A 16,588-nucleotide genomic window follows, 5' to 3' on the forward strand; every position below is an offset into this window, starting at 1 on the left:
ACTATCACAAAACCTGGTTCTATGAACTCTTCGTATTTGCATTGTTTTGGAGATAAGTGCTCTTCAGTGTTTCATGTTAATCCCTTGTTTAAAAATTAATAATGCAGTTGGCTCAATGATACATTCATAAGAAAGTGGACCATACAGCAGCAGTTGGTGGCTTATCATCCTCTCCAAATGTATATATTTGATGTGCATGCATATATATAAACAAATCATTTAATGAGGGGTAGTTAAAGTGATATATCCATCTAAAATGAATATTATCTGTCCCTGTGCTGTTCACTCTACATTATCTTATTATTACAGTTACTTTCTGAGTTAATTTTTATTATTATTACCCATATTTTTCAGATAAAGAAATTGTGAATTACAGAGTATGTAACATGCTCGAGCACCCATCTTATAAGTAGCAGAGAGTGACACTCTGAACTGGATTCCTTTCTAGGTAGTTTGGAAAGTCTGGCTGGACCGTGAGGATTAGAACAAAGACTGTTTAACTTGTTTGAGCCTAGATTTCACACAGTAGGGGCTCAAAAACATGAATTAAAGACTGAGTAGCCTTTGAAAGTTTTAGTTTCATTACTTGTCCCAATTAGAACAGTGAGTGGGAGTGGATGTTGAATATGTATTTAAACTATGTTTCCTTTAGAAGGAAAAAAATCAGTCACCCAATCATGACCAATTCTTCTTAGAATTTTCCTTTAATGTGCGCAAACATAAAACTAGGTATAAAGCTCTGTAGGTTTAAAGTATGCTTTTATAGCTGTAAAGCTAACAAGTTGTAAATGTATGTGTATATATATATCTCATATCTCTCATATAAACATATGAGATATATATACCATATACATGAGATATACACATACATGTGTATATATATATGTATATATGTGTATACACGTATACATGGAAATATATCCGTGTGTGTATATATCTCTTGGAAGAGAGACTGAACGCCAAGACAAAACCTCGCATTCCTTTACAGGATGTGCAATGCAGATCTGTTGTGGAGTAACTGCTGGATTTGGGAAGGAAGGTGAGGCCAAAGGCAGCCCATTAAAAAGGGAAGAGGCTGTTGGAATTGGGAATTGAGGTGAAGAGAACTACTGACAGGATTTTAAGGGATAAGACTCTTGCCTTTGAGTGTCTGTGTGGTAGAGTCCGTGGCCTGGAGTAGAAGAGGAAAGCTGTACTAGAGCAGCTTCTGGTGGCAGGAATATTGTTTTCTTATACATGGAGCTATTGAAAGCTACTGCTTGACATTCCTCAGATCTTAACTGTCAAGGACAAAACAACAGTATCGATAACTGGAAATGTCAGTTCCGTGTCCACAATAATCTATTTACAACTGCTTCCCTATTTCGTGAGTTCTCTATCAATTATCCATGCTTTTATTCCCCCCAAATCATCACGTTTTGCCTTAATCATGTATATTCCTCAGTTATGCTGTAGAGAACAGCAATTTTCCTTATGTGGCCCTTCCCCCTTAATTCTCTTTTAATTTTCCACATCAACAATCCCTAAGTTTTGAAAAAAGACAGTAGCATATAAATGAATTAAGGTGCAGAATTCCTCCAATTATGAAGATCAATTCCTGGGTCATTATTGATTGATAAATATATTGATCACATCAATGTAAGTATTTTAATCCGTTTGTCTACAGAGGCTGCAGCTACAAGATGAAAAAACATAATCGGTTTATTCAGTTGTTACAAATGTAGGAGGGGGAAATGGAACTAGGATTAACAAGATTTTATGCAGAACCAAGAGTCCACTTCCTGTCTTTCCAGAGACACTGTTCTATAAACCATGGTATTGATTTTCCTAGCCAGGCTATTAAGCATGTTTGGTTAGATTACATTTTGAATTAAAGCAGTTCATTATAGTAAATGTCTTTATGGGACACTTCTTGGAAAAGAGTGCTGTTGGGTCAAACGAAGAAGAGAAAACAGGTAATAATATAATATTAGAACTCTTTTTACAAAATAACATCTCAATTCCCGTTTTGTGATAGGTTCAATAGCATGTTAGAAAACTGCAGTATGTGTATGCGTGTATGGAACGCATACATTTGTATGGTCATATTAGGCTCTGATTGCTAATGTTAATTTTGCTAAAATTTGGACCTTCCTGTGGATTGTGGTATGGAAATATATTAGTTAGGTAATGTAGACATTAATGGGAACATGCATCGTAGCTGCTTGTATGTGTGTGCATTCTGTGAAGTTTTAATTTTAAAAAAACTATAAATGTTGTACTAGATGCTGTGGATCAAGTCAGCACTAGTAGAAAGCTAAAGTTTTTGATTATTCTGCATTTTTCATATCTGTAATAGGAAGTGATTCAGGAAGTTTTTTGCTAGCTACTAAAAAGTAAGCTAAGATATTTAAATGTAATCTCTCAGTAAGTTCTATATAACGAGCACTTCAATCTTGGGAATTTAGATTATTCATGATCTATATTCTCAGTATACTGCTGCATTGCTTAAGGTACATAGGTGCAGAAAGGAGTGCAATATGCATTCTTTACTCCCTTCTTAGGAGGAGGTGAAAGGTGTGGGGTTTTGTGCCAGCTAGTCGTCCGTTGGAAGCCTGACTCCATGCCTTCCAAGCTATGTGAACTTGCCTATAGTGATCTACTCATCAGGAAAATGGTACTAACGATATGAGATGTCATGAAGGTTAAATTAGACGATGCATTTATGATGATGCTAGTATTACACAGCTCATTGACTGCAGTGAATACACAGTAGCTATTATTTTAGAAACTAGACTGACCCTGAGAAAGTAGTCTACTCACTATATAAAAGCTCACCTTGGGGCTTCCCTGGTGGCGCAGTGGTTGAGAATCTGCCTGCTAATGCAGGGGACACGGGTTCGAGCCCTGGTCTGGGAGGATCCCACAGGCTGCGGAGCAACTGGGCCCGTGAGCCACAACTACTGAGCCTGCGCGTCTGGAGCCTGTGCTCCGCAACAAGAGAGGCCGCGATCGTGAAAGGCCCGTGCACCGCGATGAAGAGTGGCTCCCGCTTGCCACAATTAGAGAAAGCCCTCGTGCAGAAACGAAGACCCAACACAGCAAAAATAAGTAAATTAATTAATAAACTCCTATGCCCAACATAAAAAAAAAAGCTCCCCTTAATTTTAAAATTTGAGACTCTTCTGTTAAAATCCTGGAAGGCTAATATAATGCTTTTCTCCTTCCCTCTTATTTTGTTCTTTTTCTTTTTTAGCTAGTCACTGAAATCTGTTTTATGTTATTTCTGGTGAAAAGGTTAGCAGGTAATGCAGTTCCAAAATATGAATAGCTTTTGGAATTAATAAATCCCAAAGATTAGTATGAGAAAGAGGAATTAATCTTCAAAACGTAGGTTATAAAAAATATAAATTTATATAGCCTTTAGACATTTGTAATATTGTAGCCCTGAGCCGCTATTTAATTTCAAGTGTATCTGTCTTTTCATTCTAAGGAAATTGTAAACTTCCTAAGGTCAGGGACATTATTAGATCATGTCTATTTATTTCTATTGCAGAGCTTTCTCTACTTGGGCCGTAATAATAATAATGGTGCAAAGAGTAGTAGATCTTAATTTTAATCCTTTAATTTTAAATTACTTTAGTGTAGAGTAGTAAAGTAATAGATATTATTTAAAATTACTTCAAGAGTATAGACCTTTAGACTATTGAATACAGATCCATTAAATACGGGTACTGGTATTCTGTACTGTATTATGAAAAATACGATAGCTCACAAAGCTGAATATGTTTTTATTTAAGGATATGAAGGAAAGAATGCAAATATGCAATGTATAGTAGAGTTGAGGGGTTTTTAAAAATTTTATTGTCTTTTTTTTTTTTTTTTTTTGCCACACCACATGGCACGTGTGAGATCTCAGTTCCCTGACCAGTGATCGAACCCGCACCCCCTGCAGTGGAAGCACAGAGTCTTATCCACTGGACGACCAGGGAAGTCCGCTGAGTGATTTTTAGTAGTTAAGTTACTTTCCCCACATGCTAGAAAGAAGGTCTGATTGGGGAAGAGGGGTGTGAAATCAGCGAGATGGTGGAATCAGAGGTTCCCGGCTTTAGTGTTTGTTCCTCAAGGAAATACAAACTAGCAACTCTCCACAGACAAGAAGGCCTCTGTGGGGGGAAAAAAAAATCCCAGGAGCCAGAAGTGAGGCCGAAGCACCCCCCTGTGGACCACAAGGCAGCTTCATTTTGACCACATAGCCCTTCCTGCAGGCCAGCACGCAGCCGCACCAAGAGGTTTCTCCAGTGGCGAAAGGAGACCCCAGCGTGAGCATCCGGGTTCCACAACATTCTGGGAAGCTTCTCATGAGGTCCACATCCATCCTTCACGAGGAACACTGGGAGAAAAGGGAAAGCTCAAGCACTTGGTATCAGCTTGAACTAAAGGGGGCGGGGGCGGGGCTTCCGGCTTCCAGCATGGAGATTGTGATGGACCGTGTACCTGACGGCAGTGGTGCCCAATCAGAGAGCACAGCCAGCAGTTCCTTCCACCTGTGGTGTGGAGCCAGTCATCTCATCTGGCCAGGGAGCACGTGGGCAGCTCTAGGCAGATGGGGTCCCCAGCCAGCAGTCTGGCCCAGCCATGGAACTCGTCCTCTATCCCTGCTTAGGCAGGCTCGCAAGCCAGCAGCCCCATCCACCTGCAGAGCGCAACCTCTAGGCTTGCCCAGCCAGGAACCCAAACAGTGACTCTGCAAAATCTTGGAACCCCGTGCACAGACTCGCCTGGCTTTGGAGCCCAGCATACAGCCCCCTGGATGGCTGAGCAGATTTCCCATTTTGTAAGCTATTGAACTACAAGAGTAGCTATTTCATTATCTTTCAATTCTTCCATGTGCTATCAATTTCTTCCTCACAACACAGAGATTTGTTGGGTATGCTATAAATAAATATTATAAATGGTGCTATAAATATCTTCCTTACTTAAAGGCCTGGTTTTTATTATACATACTAAAGATTCTTTAGTTGCTCTAATGATAGATTGAAAAAAGAACAATATCCTTGTCCTCTGCTTACATGGTAAGTGGTCAGGAGAGCATAATCTGGGTATCGCTGGCCATGATATCCAGTTCTACTGGGTTTGCGATTTTTGCATCCTTCCAGAGTTGAATTGAATTTATCCCTGCTCCTGCCACACAACTGACAAGGCTGTGGTGGCTGTAACAGGCGAGATCGAAGAGCAGGGTACAACTGGTTCCAGAAAATGAAAGTCCATCTTTATATGTCCTTTCCTAGAGGCCCTGGTGCTGGGAATGTTCTTCCTCTAGTTTCAGTGGTTGGGGTCCAAGGTTTCAAGGTGCATATTTCATTGTCCATGATATTGCTGAGTGTCAGTGTGGAAATAATACACACAAGTAGTAGACTTTGACCTCACACTTGACCTTAGATAATTCAGTTACCTGGAGTTTTCTCAGTTATAAAATGGAGATAAGACGTCTTTGGGGTTTCTCTGTGTTATAAACCTCAAAACAAACAAAAAGCCCCACAAAGATTGTGAATGGGCATTTTGGAAACTTTAAGTAGCTACACTAACACAGTTATACGTCAGGCTCTCCCTAATTCCTTCTCCTTCTAAAAACTATGGATTTTGAAGTCTCCCTGGTGTTAAGAAGTCTAAATTCTGTTTGCGTCTGTTTATATCTGTACGACAGCTAATACCAATGTGGGTAATTGCTGCAGTGAAGGAACCCATATAATTTCTCCAAGGAAAATTTTATTTTCACCAATAAGCAATAGGAGGCCTTATTAGTGACTCTTATTTTGCAAATGCACATTTTCATCTTAAGCAAAAGCTAGGATTGAGTGAGGTTTAGTTGAAGCCTATCACCCTGGATAAACACCATCAAAAAGTGTTTTTTATTTTTTCTCTTGGCTTCTTTCCTGGGTACCTTTTTAGGACCCTTCCTTACTCCCTCCTCTTCCCCAGATGTATGCTGAGTATCTGTTCTGTGATGTTGGTGGTATTAGGCACTTATATAAAGTAATCCTTTAATTTTCAGCAAAGTATGAGTTTGCTAATATAGCCTCCATTGTATAGATGAGGAGACATGCTTCTTGAAGTACCAGGTCACATAACCAAAATATGGAAAAGAAGATATTCTAGTGTGTGTCTTCTGACTATAAATGTGTTGCTGTTTCTATGACTTGTGCATATTCTTTAATGCACTTTTAATATTGAGGAAATTGTAGATAATTGAGTCTACTTTTGGTTAAATGGGAGACTTAAATCTCCTTTCTTACGTGTCTTGCACATCACAGCTCTTCTAATGAACTACTGCCCATGGAGTCATTTCACACTACAGTTTGATTTACCTGATTTATTTATTTCAAAGCTAAACCCATTCATTCATGCAGTTGAGTATTTGAGGGCCTGTTATTTAAAAGGGGGTGATTTGTGTTAGAATACAATGGGATAAAGTAGATAATGAGCCCATTGACTGGGACATGTAGTATTAACCTTATATACAAAGGAAATGACACATAGCCCTTGTTTTGGATGTGACTGCAGTGGAACCTCTGAGAAAGGCATGTATTATTATACAAGGAACTCTGATAAATTGTATTTGATCAGTAAAAAGGAGGAAAACGAATGAGATCTTTTGAAGAGGAAGAGACCACTTCTGGTAGGGATTGTTTCACATTATGGGAAAAGAGAAGGAGATGAGGGTAGAACGGGTTTTTATTGTTAAAAAGTGAGGGAAAAATTGTAGACTCTTAATAAATACTATTATTTTAAAAAGCGTCTCCTCTATTAATTCATTCAGCAAATATTTATTGAGCATCTGCTTTGTGCTCTGCATTTTCTATGTAGTGAGAACTTAGAGGCTAATTTAAAATGTCTCTGTTTTCACAGAGGGTTAAGCCTAGAGAAGAGAGGAGATACAGACATAAACATAGATATACATACCACATCTCGTAGAGATAAACCTAAAGATAAAGCAGGGGAAGGTGGTAGAGAGTGATGCACGGTGATAATTGGGGTGTGGTAGTCTGAGAAGGACTCCCCAGAGAAGCGACGTTTGAGCGATACCTGAATAAAGCGAACCGTATGAACATGTAGGAAAAGAACATTGCAGACAGAAGGAAGAGCAAATTCAAAAAGCTCTGAAGTGGGATATTTCTCATTCTCCATGGAGACTTTACATTTTCTTCCAAGTGTAATGGGGAGCCTTCTGAGCATTGTAATTGGGGAGGAATGTGACCTGATGTTGATGTTTTAAAGATGACTCTGGCTTACTGTGTGGAAAATATTCTGCAGTGTGAAAAGAATTGCAGTCGGAAAGCAAGGGTAAGAGGCCCTTGCTAATGTGTGGCAAGATATGGTGGCTCAGAGAAGAGCAGGAAGGGTAGAGATGGCGAGAGGCGCTCCCTCTGGGAATATATCGTGAAGTTATATCAAACTTCAGCATGGAATTAGAGAAGTCAAGGCTAGCCTGAGCAATTGGCTGAGCGGTGATGCCATTTACCAAAATGGGGAATATGGCAAGAAGAGCAAATTCAGAAGTAGGAATGTCTGTGTTCTTGTGATAATGCCCTTTCTTTCTTTCTTTCATTGAAGTATAGTTGATTTACAATGTTGTGTTAGTTTCAGGTGTACAGCAAAGTGATTCAGTTATACATACATATATTCTTTTTCAGATTCTTTTCCATTATAGGTTAGTACAAGATATTGAATATAGTTCTCTGTGCTATACCGTAGGTCCGTGTTGTTTATCTATTTTTTATTTTTAGCAGTGTATATCTGTTAATCCCTAACTCCTAATTAATCCCTCCCCCCACCTATCCCCTGTGGTGGCCATAAATTTGCTTTTTATGTCTGTGAATCTACTTCTGTTTTGTAAATAAGTTAATTTGTGTCATATTTTAGATTTCACATATAAGTGATAAAGAAGATGTGGAATGAATACACACACACACACACACACAATGGACTATTACTCTGCCATAAAAAAGAATGAAATAATGCCATTTGCAGCCACATGGATGGAACTAGAGATTATCATACTAAGTGAAGTAAGTCAAACAGAGAAAGACAAATATATGATATTTCTTATATGTGGAAGATAATGCTTTATTTTAAATTCCTATTATACATGCTAGTAGAGGGGTCATATGGGCAATCTGGAGTTCACCGCTGAAGATAAAAATTGGGGGTGACACCTAGAGGGGCGGGATAGGGAGGGTGGGAGGGAGACGCAAGAGGGAGGGGATATGCGAATATATGTATACATAGAGCTGATTCACTTTTTTTTTTTTTGTGTGGTACGCGGGCCTCTCACTGTTGTGGAGCACAGGCTCCGGACGCGCAGGCCCAGCGGCCATGGCTCACGGGCCCAGCCGCTCTGCGGCACGTGGGATCCTCCCGGACCGGGGCACGAACCCGTGTCCCCTGCATTGGCAGGCGGACTCTCAACCACTGCGCCACCAGGGAAGCCCCCTGATTCACTTTTTTATACAGCAGAAACTAACCCAACGTTATAAAGCAATTATACTCCAATAACGATGTTTAAAAAAAAAAAAAGTATCTACAAAAAAAATTTTCAAAATGGGGGGGGTGTCATTAGATATACAGAGATAGTAGACAAAATCATGCTCTTATATTGAATTACCTGGGGAGTTAGTCCCAAGACTGAGCTCCGGGTGAATCCGACACTGAGGTCAGAAACAGGAGACTTTGAAATTCAAGTTTCAAACTGAGAAGGAGGAGAACAATAGGAATTGTGGTGTTAGAAGAACAGAAAAATGGGGGATTCCAAAAAGCAATGAGTTACTTATCAAGTCCAATGCTCTTGAATACGATGAAAATATTAATTGGATTTTGCCATGACACCTTATTGGTGACCTCGACAAGAAAGTTTCCCTAGCAAAGTAGAACAAAATTCTGATTGGAATGAATTCAAGAGACCCTGGGAGATGAAGACATGGAAGCAATGATTTATAAATGACTCTTTTTGGTAATTTTTCTACAAAGTGGAGCAGAAAATATAGAGTGGTAGCTGGAGAGAATAATTACGTCAAGAGAATTTTTATTTTGTTTTCTTTGGTTATTTCAGATGATGTGAGTTATGAGAGGCTTTTTTGGTTTTGGTTTGTTTGTTTGCTTTTTAATGACAGGAATTATCCCCCAAAAGACAGAAAAATAATATAGGAAAATAAGGGGGCAAATACAGGACAAATATTTAATTTGTCAAAGTGTTGGGATCCAGTGCATAGTATTATTCAGTAGAATAAAGAGTTCATCGTCTGTCTCTGAGGGGATAGAGAATATGGGTACAGATGTCACTGGCCTGGTAGATGTGGTGATGGGAGGAAAAGACGGTTCTCTTCTAAATTTTTTTATTTTATCAGTGAAGTACAAAGCAATGCTTTGAGAAGGAGAAATGGAAATAGGGTGTTGGCCAATTGATGACAGAAATAAGATGATCATTGGAAAATGGGAAAATATATTAATGAGGGAAATGGGGCAGAACTTTCAGCTAGTGTTGAAGGCTCATTTAAGATTCATGCCATATGTAACCAGCCAGTGTGGTATGTGTTTTTCTCTAGCCATATTTAACTGTTTGGGTGCAAGTACAAGAATGGCAGAGATTAAGATTTAACCAGGACTGGGGTTTTCTCAGAAGAATATAAGAGCGGGAGAGAGAGGCAAAGGAGTTAAAAGTAGACTCAAAGAAGGGATAGTAGAGGATGGTGGCGTCTACGCTGGGAACGTAAGGAACTGAACGCAAGGCACAATTAATGCTGAAAGAGTGATAAGGGTCACTGGATTGGAAACGTGTTGGAACTGAAGGATTGGAGGTTTGGGAATATGAAAAGGGGTGATCAGCTAGGTAAAAAGCAGGGATCGGAAGGTGGAATAATTGAAACTGAGCTTTGAAGTTGGTGTCATTATTGCCCCAAACAAAGTCTAGAGTCTGACTGTAGGGATTGGTGTCTCTAGTGAGATGAGGGCCAGACGAATGGAGCTAGTGCCAGGATTTGAATGGATAGTCTTTGTGAATATTTAAATCAAGAACGTTGATGAGAGTAGTCACAGGGAGCAAGTCAGGAATTCAGACACTAAGTCACCTCAGTGAAAATGGGGAAGTGAGTGAAAAGGGAGTAGTTGATTGCAGTGAGGATGTTGGTGAATACTACAACCTGATGGCTGTGTTCCCTTCTCACGAGGGTGAAGTATATACACATACTTCCATTTACAGATAAATTCCTTCATTACTGGAAACAGAAGTGTGCTGCAAATCTGTGCTACAAATCTTTCTAGCTACAAATTTCCTGTCCCAGACAATTTTACCTGTTATTTTGGAAACGTAAAGAAGTTGCTTGATTTCTTATTTTACATTTATGAGTGCGTTTTAAATTGCTATTCATGAAATGCAAAGATTAATCTTACTTGAATAGATATGTGTGGATGTTTGATGGTGCTGTGTAGTGTTGGTGCTGTGTAGTTTTGCTCGCGCAGACCTATTTTGCACACTAGATTTGCCAAGAACTTGAAGCTCCCTGCTATTCTGCACCTGTGTTATATGATATGGAAACACTCTTCCACAGTGAAATTTTATGACTATGGTAAAACTTTTAAGTATGTTCAGTTGGGAAGCATGACAAAAGAGCATAACTAAAGTTTCACCTATAATTTTGGTAAATAGTTTTCAATCTGTTTTGGGGGCTTGATGCAATCCTAATAAGGGGGATAACCATTTCATTATTAAATGGGGCTAACATTATTTTGGCTACCGATGTCAAGTTTTGCTTAAGAAAGTAATTGTCATAATTAATTCATTATAATTTTAATACAAGTAGAACTCTCTGACTCCTTTTTCTCAGCACAGTTATTTTGAAATGTATCCCATTTTGTAGCTGACCTAACTAATTTTATTTTTACAAATAACTGATGCAACAATGTAGTATTCACAACATTATAAAATGTGAGAAGAGTATATGTGAATATTGATTTCATAATTGATAAAATTTATATAATATTGATGAACCCAAGCAGAAGGTCACTGAGAAATATTTATAAGCATTAGGTGTTAAATTAACAGATGTAGACTCAAAGTTGTACGTACATGGTGGGATGGACACTCACCATGAATTCTGATTGATATTAAAATGAGAGAGAGAAATAGCCAAGTAAGTAGTAAATAGAAAACTGTCTAAACATCTTCTCGTGCATCATCTCCATTTTGGCTGATTTTTATTACTTTGTGTATAGGAGTCTTAACGGAATCATATTTCCATCCCTTCCTGAGGAACAGCCTCTCAAGGATGTCTGGTATCCTGTAGCCCTTGCTTAGAATGAAATCTTTAAACGCTATTTGTTCCATAAAGATCTTCAAGAATGTCGTGTTCAGGAAGCTTCTTTCTAAAACTCCCATCTTCAAGTAAGACGTTGGGGTCAATTGAAGGTTTGTCATTAACTAGCTTTTTGCACAACTTGGGCTTCAGGTACAATGCACCATACCTCATCTCCACCGAGTTGGGTTTATAAGGATTCTGTGGCTTCTGGGGTTTCCTCTCCCAGCTTCCTTCCTCTCTGGATAATTTTATCTTCTCCATTTTCTCTAGCCCGATGCTGTACTTTACCTTTGAAGGGACCTGGGTTACTTTCTTCATGTAGACTGTATCCTGGGCTGGTGGCCACTCACAGCCAACCTCAGACAGTTTCGTGATGAGCTCTTCATCAATGCCCAAGTTTCCAAAAGCAGCAGCCCGTTTGAAGGATTTACAAATTGCTTTCGGTACTTCTCTGTGAACAGGAGGATCAGTGAGTGAATCCTTTCTGCTTGACTTCTTGTCTTCGTGATGCAAACTGGCTGGATGTGACACAGGAGCCTTCTTTGGAGGTTCCAGGTAGACCTTGGCAGGACGTTTTTTACGAAGCTTTGTGGGGGGCTTCGTTGTTTTCCTGGGGCCCTGACAATAAGCCCATGTGTCCTCCAGCTTCCCGTCAGGATCGAGCACTTCCAGCACCTTTAATAAGAGGTCTGCAGGTAGATCTTCCTCCAGATTCGGGTAGAGAGCCAAGGGATGCTTGGTCAGCTGGGCTTCGATGTTCTCCACGAATGCCTTCTGTGCTAGCTGGGCTGGCGAGAGCGTGGAAAACAGGTCTGCTTCCTCGGGCAGCTTTTTCTGACTCTTTTTGGGGGCATGCTGGGGAACTCTGTGAGCAATCCTGGGGAGGAAGCCCTCCTTAGGGCTGCGAGTGATCATATCTTCACAAGGTGGGCAACCCTTCCGGAAGTCGTCCAGCAGCTCTTTCACAAATATCCACCGCCGGCTGTCCAGGGAGGTGGGGAACCTCGGGAGCATCTTCTTGTGCTTTGCGAAACACTTGGAGGGCAACTTGTCTTTGTACCAGGGCTTGCAGGTCATGTCCAGGGGCATCGGTTCCAGTGGCCCCGGTCCTAGCAGCCGCTTCTTGTCCGCCATGGTTGCCCTGGCCTCTGGGGGGACCACCGCTTCAATAGTTTGCTGTTCCGGCCTCTCCGGTTGCTAGGAGACCGTGTAGCCAGGTGCAGCCAGGTTCTTCCCGGAGGCGGGTCAACGCAGGCGCCCTGTGAAGCCTGCATTTCTCCCAGGATGGGCGGTGGGTGAAAGCTCATTCCTTTTTGTTGTAGTTACTGTTCCGTTGTATGGACATAGTGCCATTTATTTATCCATTCACCTTTTTTTTTTTTTTTTTGCGGTACGCGGGCCTCTCACTGCTGCGGCCTCTCCCGTCGTGGAGCACAGGCTCCGGACGCGCAGGCTCAGCGGCCATGGCTCACGGGCCCAGCTGCTCCGCGGCATGTGGGATCCTCCCGGACCGGGGCACGAACCCGCGTCCCCTGCATCGGCAGGCGGACTCTCAACCACCGCGCCACCAGGGAAGCCCCTCCATTCACCTTTTGATGGACATGTGGGTTGTTTACAGTTTGAGGCTATTATGAATAAAGCTGCCACAACTATTTGTGTTCCTGTTTTTGTATGTCCATGTACATACTTTCATTTCTCTTGGGTAAACTTGAGCTATGAGTGGCATGGTGGGAGCAGATGATGTTTTATGTTTTAGACCACCACGAAAGTTTTCCAAAGTGGTTGTACTAAGTAATATTCCTTCTAGTTGTATATGAGAATGGCGCTTTGTCTACTTACTCCCTAACACTCGGTAAGGTTAGTCATTTTCACTGTGGCTGCTCTAATAGGTGTGTAGTGGCATCTCATTGTGGTTTGAATTTGCATTTCCCTAAGGACTACTGGTGTTGAACATCTGTTCATGTGCTTATTTGCCATTCCTGTCTCTCCTTTGGTGAAGAATCTGTTCAAACTTTTGCACTTTTTAAAATTGTTCTGCTTGACATCTCTTGTTTTGAGGATTCTTTGTGTATTCTGGATGCAATATGATTTGTAAATCTTTTTCTCCATCTGTGGTTTGTCTTTCCATTGTCTTAACACCGTCTTTCAAAGGGCAGTTTTTACATTTGATGAAGTCCAGTATGTCAGTTTGTTCTTTTATGGATTGTCTTTTTGTGTTGTATATAAGAAAACTGCCTATCCATAGGTCATGAAGACTTTTTTCATTCTGCTAAAATTTGTATAATCTTAGGTTTTACATTGAGATCTGTCATCTATTTCAACTTAACTTTTTAGATGATGAATGATATGGATCAAAGTTATTATTTTTAGTTTTTGCCTGTGGATATCCAGTAGTTCCAGAATGTTTTTGAAAAGAGGAGCTTCTCTCCACTGAATTACTTTTGCAGCTTTGTGAGTGTAAGTTGTCCCTATTTTTGTGGGTCCATTTCTAGACACGCGTTTCAGTTTCATTGAATCTTCTGTCTTTACACCAGTTCTGCTCTGTGTTGATTATATTTTACAGTAAGTTTAAAATTAGGCTGTATTCGTCCTCCCACTTCTTTATTCTTTTACAAAGTTGTCTTGACTCTTGTAGGTCTTTTGAATTTCTATAGGAATTTTAGAATCAATTTGTCAATGTCTTAAAAAAAAAAAACCTGTGGGGATTTTCATTAGGATTTTATGCACTCTACAAATAAATTTTGAGATAATTGACAGCTTAACAGTATTGAGTCTCCTGACCCATGACAAAGTACATCTCTTCGTTTATGTATGTATTCTTTCATTTATCTGAGCAACATTTTGTAGTTGTCAGTGTATAGGTCTTTCACATCTTGTTTTTTGTTCAGCCTCTCTGAGCTTCTGTTTCATCTCTTTTTGCCTTTAATTTCTACTATGGAAAGGTATAAAGTTTGTTCTTGCTGAACTATCAAGAAAGCTCTTATTTTATTACTTAAATAATTAAATGGAAAGAGCATGACAGTGAAAACTTGTATTATTTCCAGACTTGCAGAAGAAACCACAAGCGAAATGATGTGTTGTGTAAAGTACGTACAACTTGAATAAAAGAAACAAATCAGCCACTATAACTTATAATTGGAAGCGTACTAGAATAATGACAAACCAAAAGTTTTATGAGTTTTAGGAGTTAAAGAATTATGTCGTTGAAACTCAGCTTTAAACTATCAGGAGAGGCACAAATTATTCCCTGTAATAATGCACTAATATTTGGTGTAGGGAAAGATATCAAAGGATAAACTATCATTCCTGATTTCACGAAGGAGAAACATTTCACAATGGTACCTTGGTATCCACCTGGGATTAGTCCCAGGATACCCAAATCCACAGATGTTCAAGTCCCTTATGTAAAATGGTGCAGTATTTACATATAGCCAGTGTACATTCCTGTGTACTTTAAATCATCTCTAGATTACTTATAATACCTCTTGCAGAGTAAATGCTATGTAAAATACTTGCCAGCGTGCCGCAAATTCATGTTTTGCCTTTGGGGATTTTTTGGAATTTTCTTTTTCCAAATATTTTCCATCTGCAGTTGGTTGAGTCCATGGATGCAGAACCCAAAGACATGGAAGGCCGACTGTACTTGTACTACGTGCCGACTTGTACTACGTGGTACAAGTCTGTACCACGGACTTTGGTATCTGCGGGGGTCCTGGACCCGATCTCCTTCAGCTACTGGAGGACAGACGGCCGTATTCTCCTTATGGACTCTATGCTTTCTAGCTCGTCTCCCCTGCTCCACACTGATGTAGATTCTTCCTTTTTGAAATAACAGCTTTACTGAGATATAACTTACATATTAACAATTCACTCATTTAAAGTGTACAACTTAATTGATCTTAGTGTATTAACAGGATTGTGCAACCATCAAAACAATCAGTTGTGACACATAGTCATGAACCTCAAAGGAACGCCATCCCCATTAGCAGTCACCTCGTCCATCCCCCAGCCACCTCAGCCCTTGACAGCCACTAATCTACTTTCTGTCTCTTTAGATTTACCTATTCTGGACATTTTATATGAATGGAATCATAGAATATGTGGTCATTTTTGACTGGCTTCTGTCCTTTAGCCTACTGTTCTCAAGTTTCATCCATGGTGAAGCATTGTATATGTACTTCATTTCTTTTTATTGCCAAATACTAATCAGTTATGTAGATATACCATATTTAACTTATCCATTCGTCTGTTCATGAGCATTTGGGTTTTTCCACTTTTTTGTTGTTATGGATAATGTTGCTATGAACCTTCATGTACAGAGTTCTTTTCTATTCAGTCTTTTGAAATTTATTAATCTTTTTTCCCCTGCTTTAGTGAGATATAATTGATAATTTAAAATTTCATATTTTTCAGGTATACAACTTGATAATCTGATCAACATATACATAGTGAAACAATCACGACAATCAAGCTAATTAACATATTCATCACCTCAGATAGTTACCATCTTTTGTTGTGCGTATTGAGAACACTTAAGATCTACCCTCTCAGAAAAGTTCAAACATACAGTATTGTTAACTATATTCACTGTGGTGTACATTAGATCTCCAGAATTTATTCATCTTAAATGACTGAAAATTTGTACCCCTTGACCAACAACCTTCCCATCTCCCCCTCCCCCCAGCATCTGACAACCAACTCTACTACTACTATTCTCTGCTTCTAGGAGTTTGACTCTTTGAGATTCAACATATAAGTGAAATCATGCAGTATTAGTTTTTCTGCATCTGGATTATTTCACTTAGTATGATGCCCTCCAGATTCATCCATGTTGTTAAAGGCAGGATTTTCTTCTGCCTTTATAAGGCATGGACTTACATATACTACCATGTGTAAAATAGGTAGCTAGTGGGAAGCAGCCGCGTAGCACAGGGAGATCAGCTGGGTGCTTTGTGAGCACCTAGAGGGGTGGGATAGGGAGGGTGGGAGGGAGGGAGAAGCAAGAGGGAAGAGATATGGGGATATATGTATATGTATAACTGATTCACTTTGTTATAAAGCAGAAACTAACACACCATTGTAAAGCAATTATACTCCAATAAAGATGTTAAAAAAAAGAATGGCTATCCCAATTTACATTCCCAACAACAATGCGCAAGGGTTCCATTTTCTCTGCATCCTCAAGGACACGTTATCTTTTGTCTTTTTGATAACAGGAAGGTTTGAGATGATATCTCATTGTGGTTTTGATTTGCATT

At 39.7% G+C, this 16,588-nt stretch overlaps 1 protein-coding gene across 1 annotated transcript; it reads right to left on the bottom strand.

Annotated features, from left to right (window-relative positions):
* Window positions 1-11,114: 11,114 nt before the first annotated feature.
* Window positions 11,115-12,464, bottom strand: LOC308608775 (protein FAM47E-like; the record flags this gene model as incomplete). Its single annotated transcript, XM_081222104.1, is given in 2 exon segments — window positions 11,115-11,350; window positions 11,352-12,464. Coding segments are annotated over 2 exon segments (1,275 nt in total). The 3' UTR covers window positions 11,115-11,188.
* Between the last annotated feature and the right edge of the window lie 4,124 nt (window positions 12,465-16,588).

Source organism: Mesoplodon bidens, assembly GCF_964165515.1.
Source record: "Mesoplodon bidens genome assembly, chromosome: X".
Lineage (NCBI taxonomy): Eukaryota > Metazoa > Chordata > Mammalia > Artiodactyla > Ziphiidae > Mesoplodon > Mesoplodon bidens.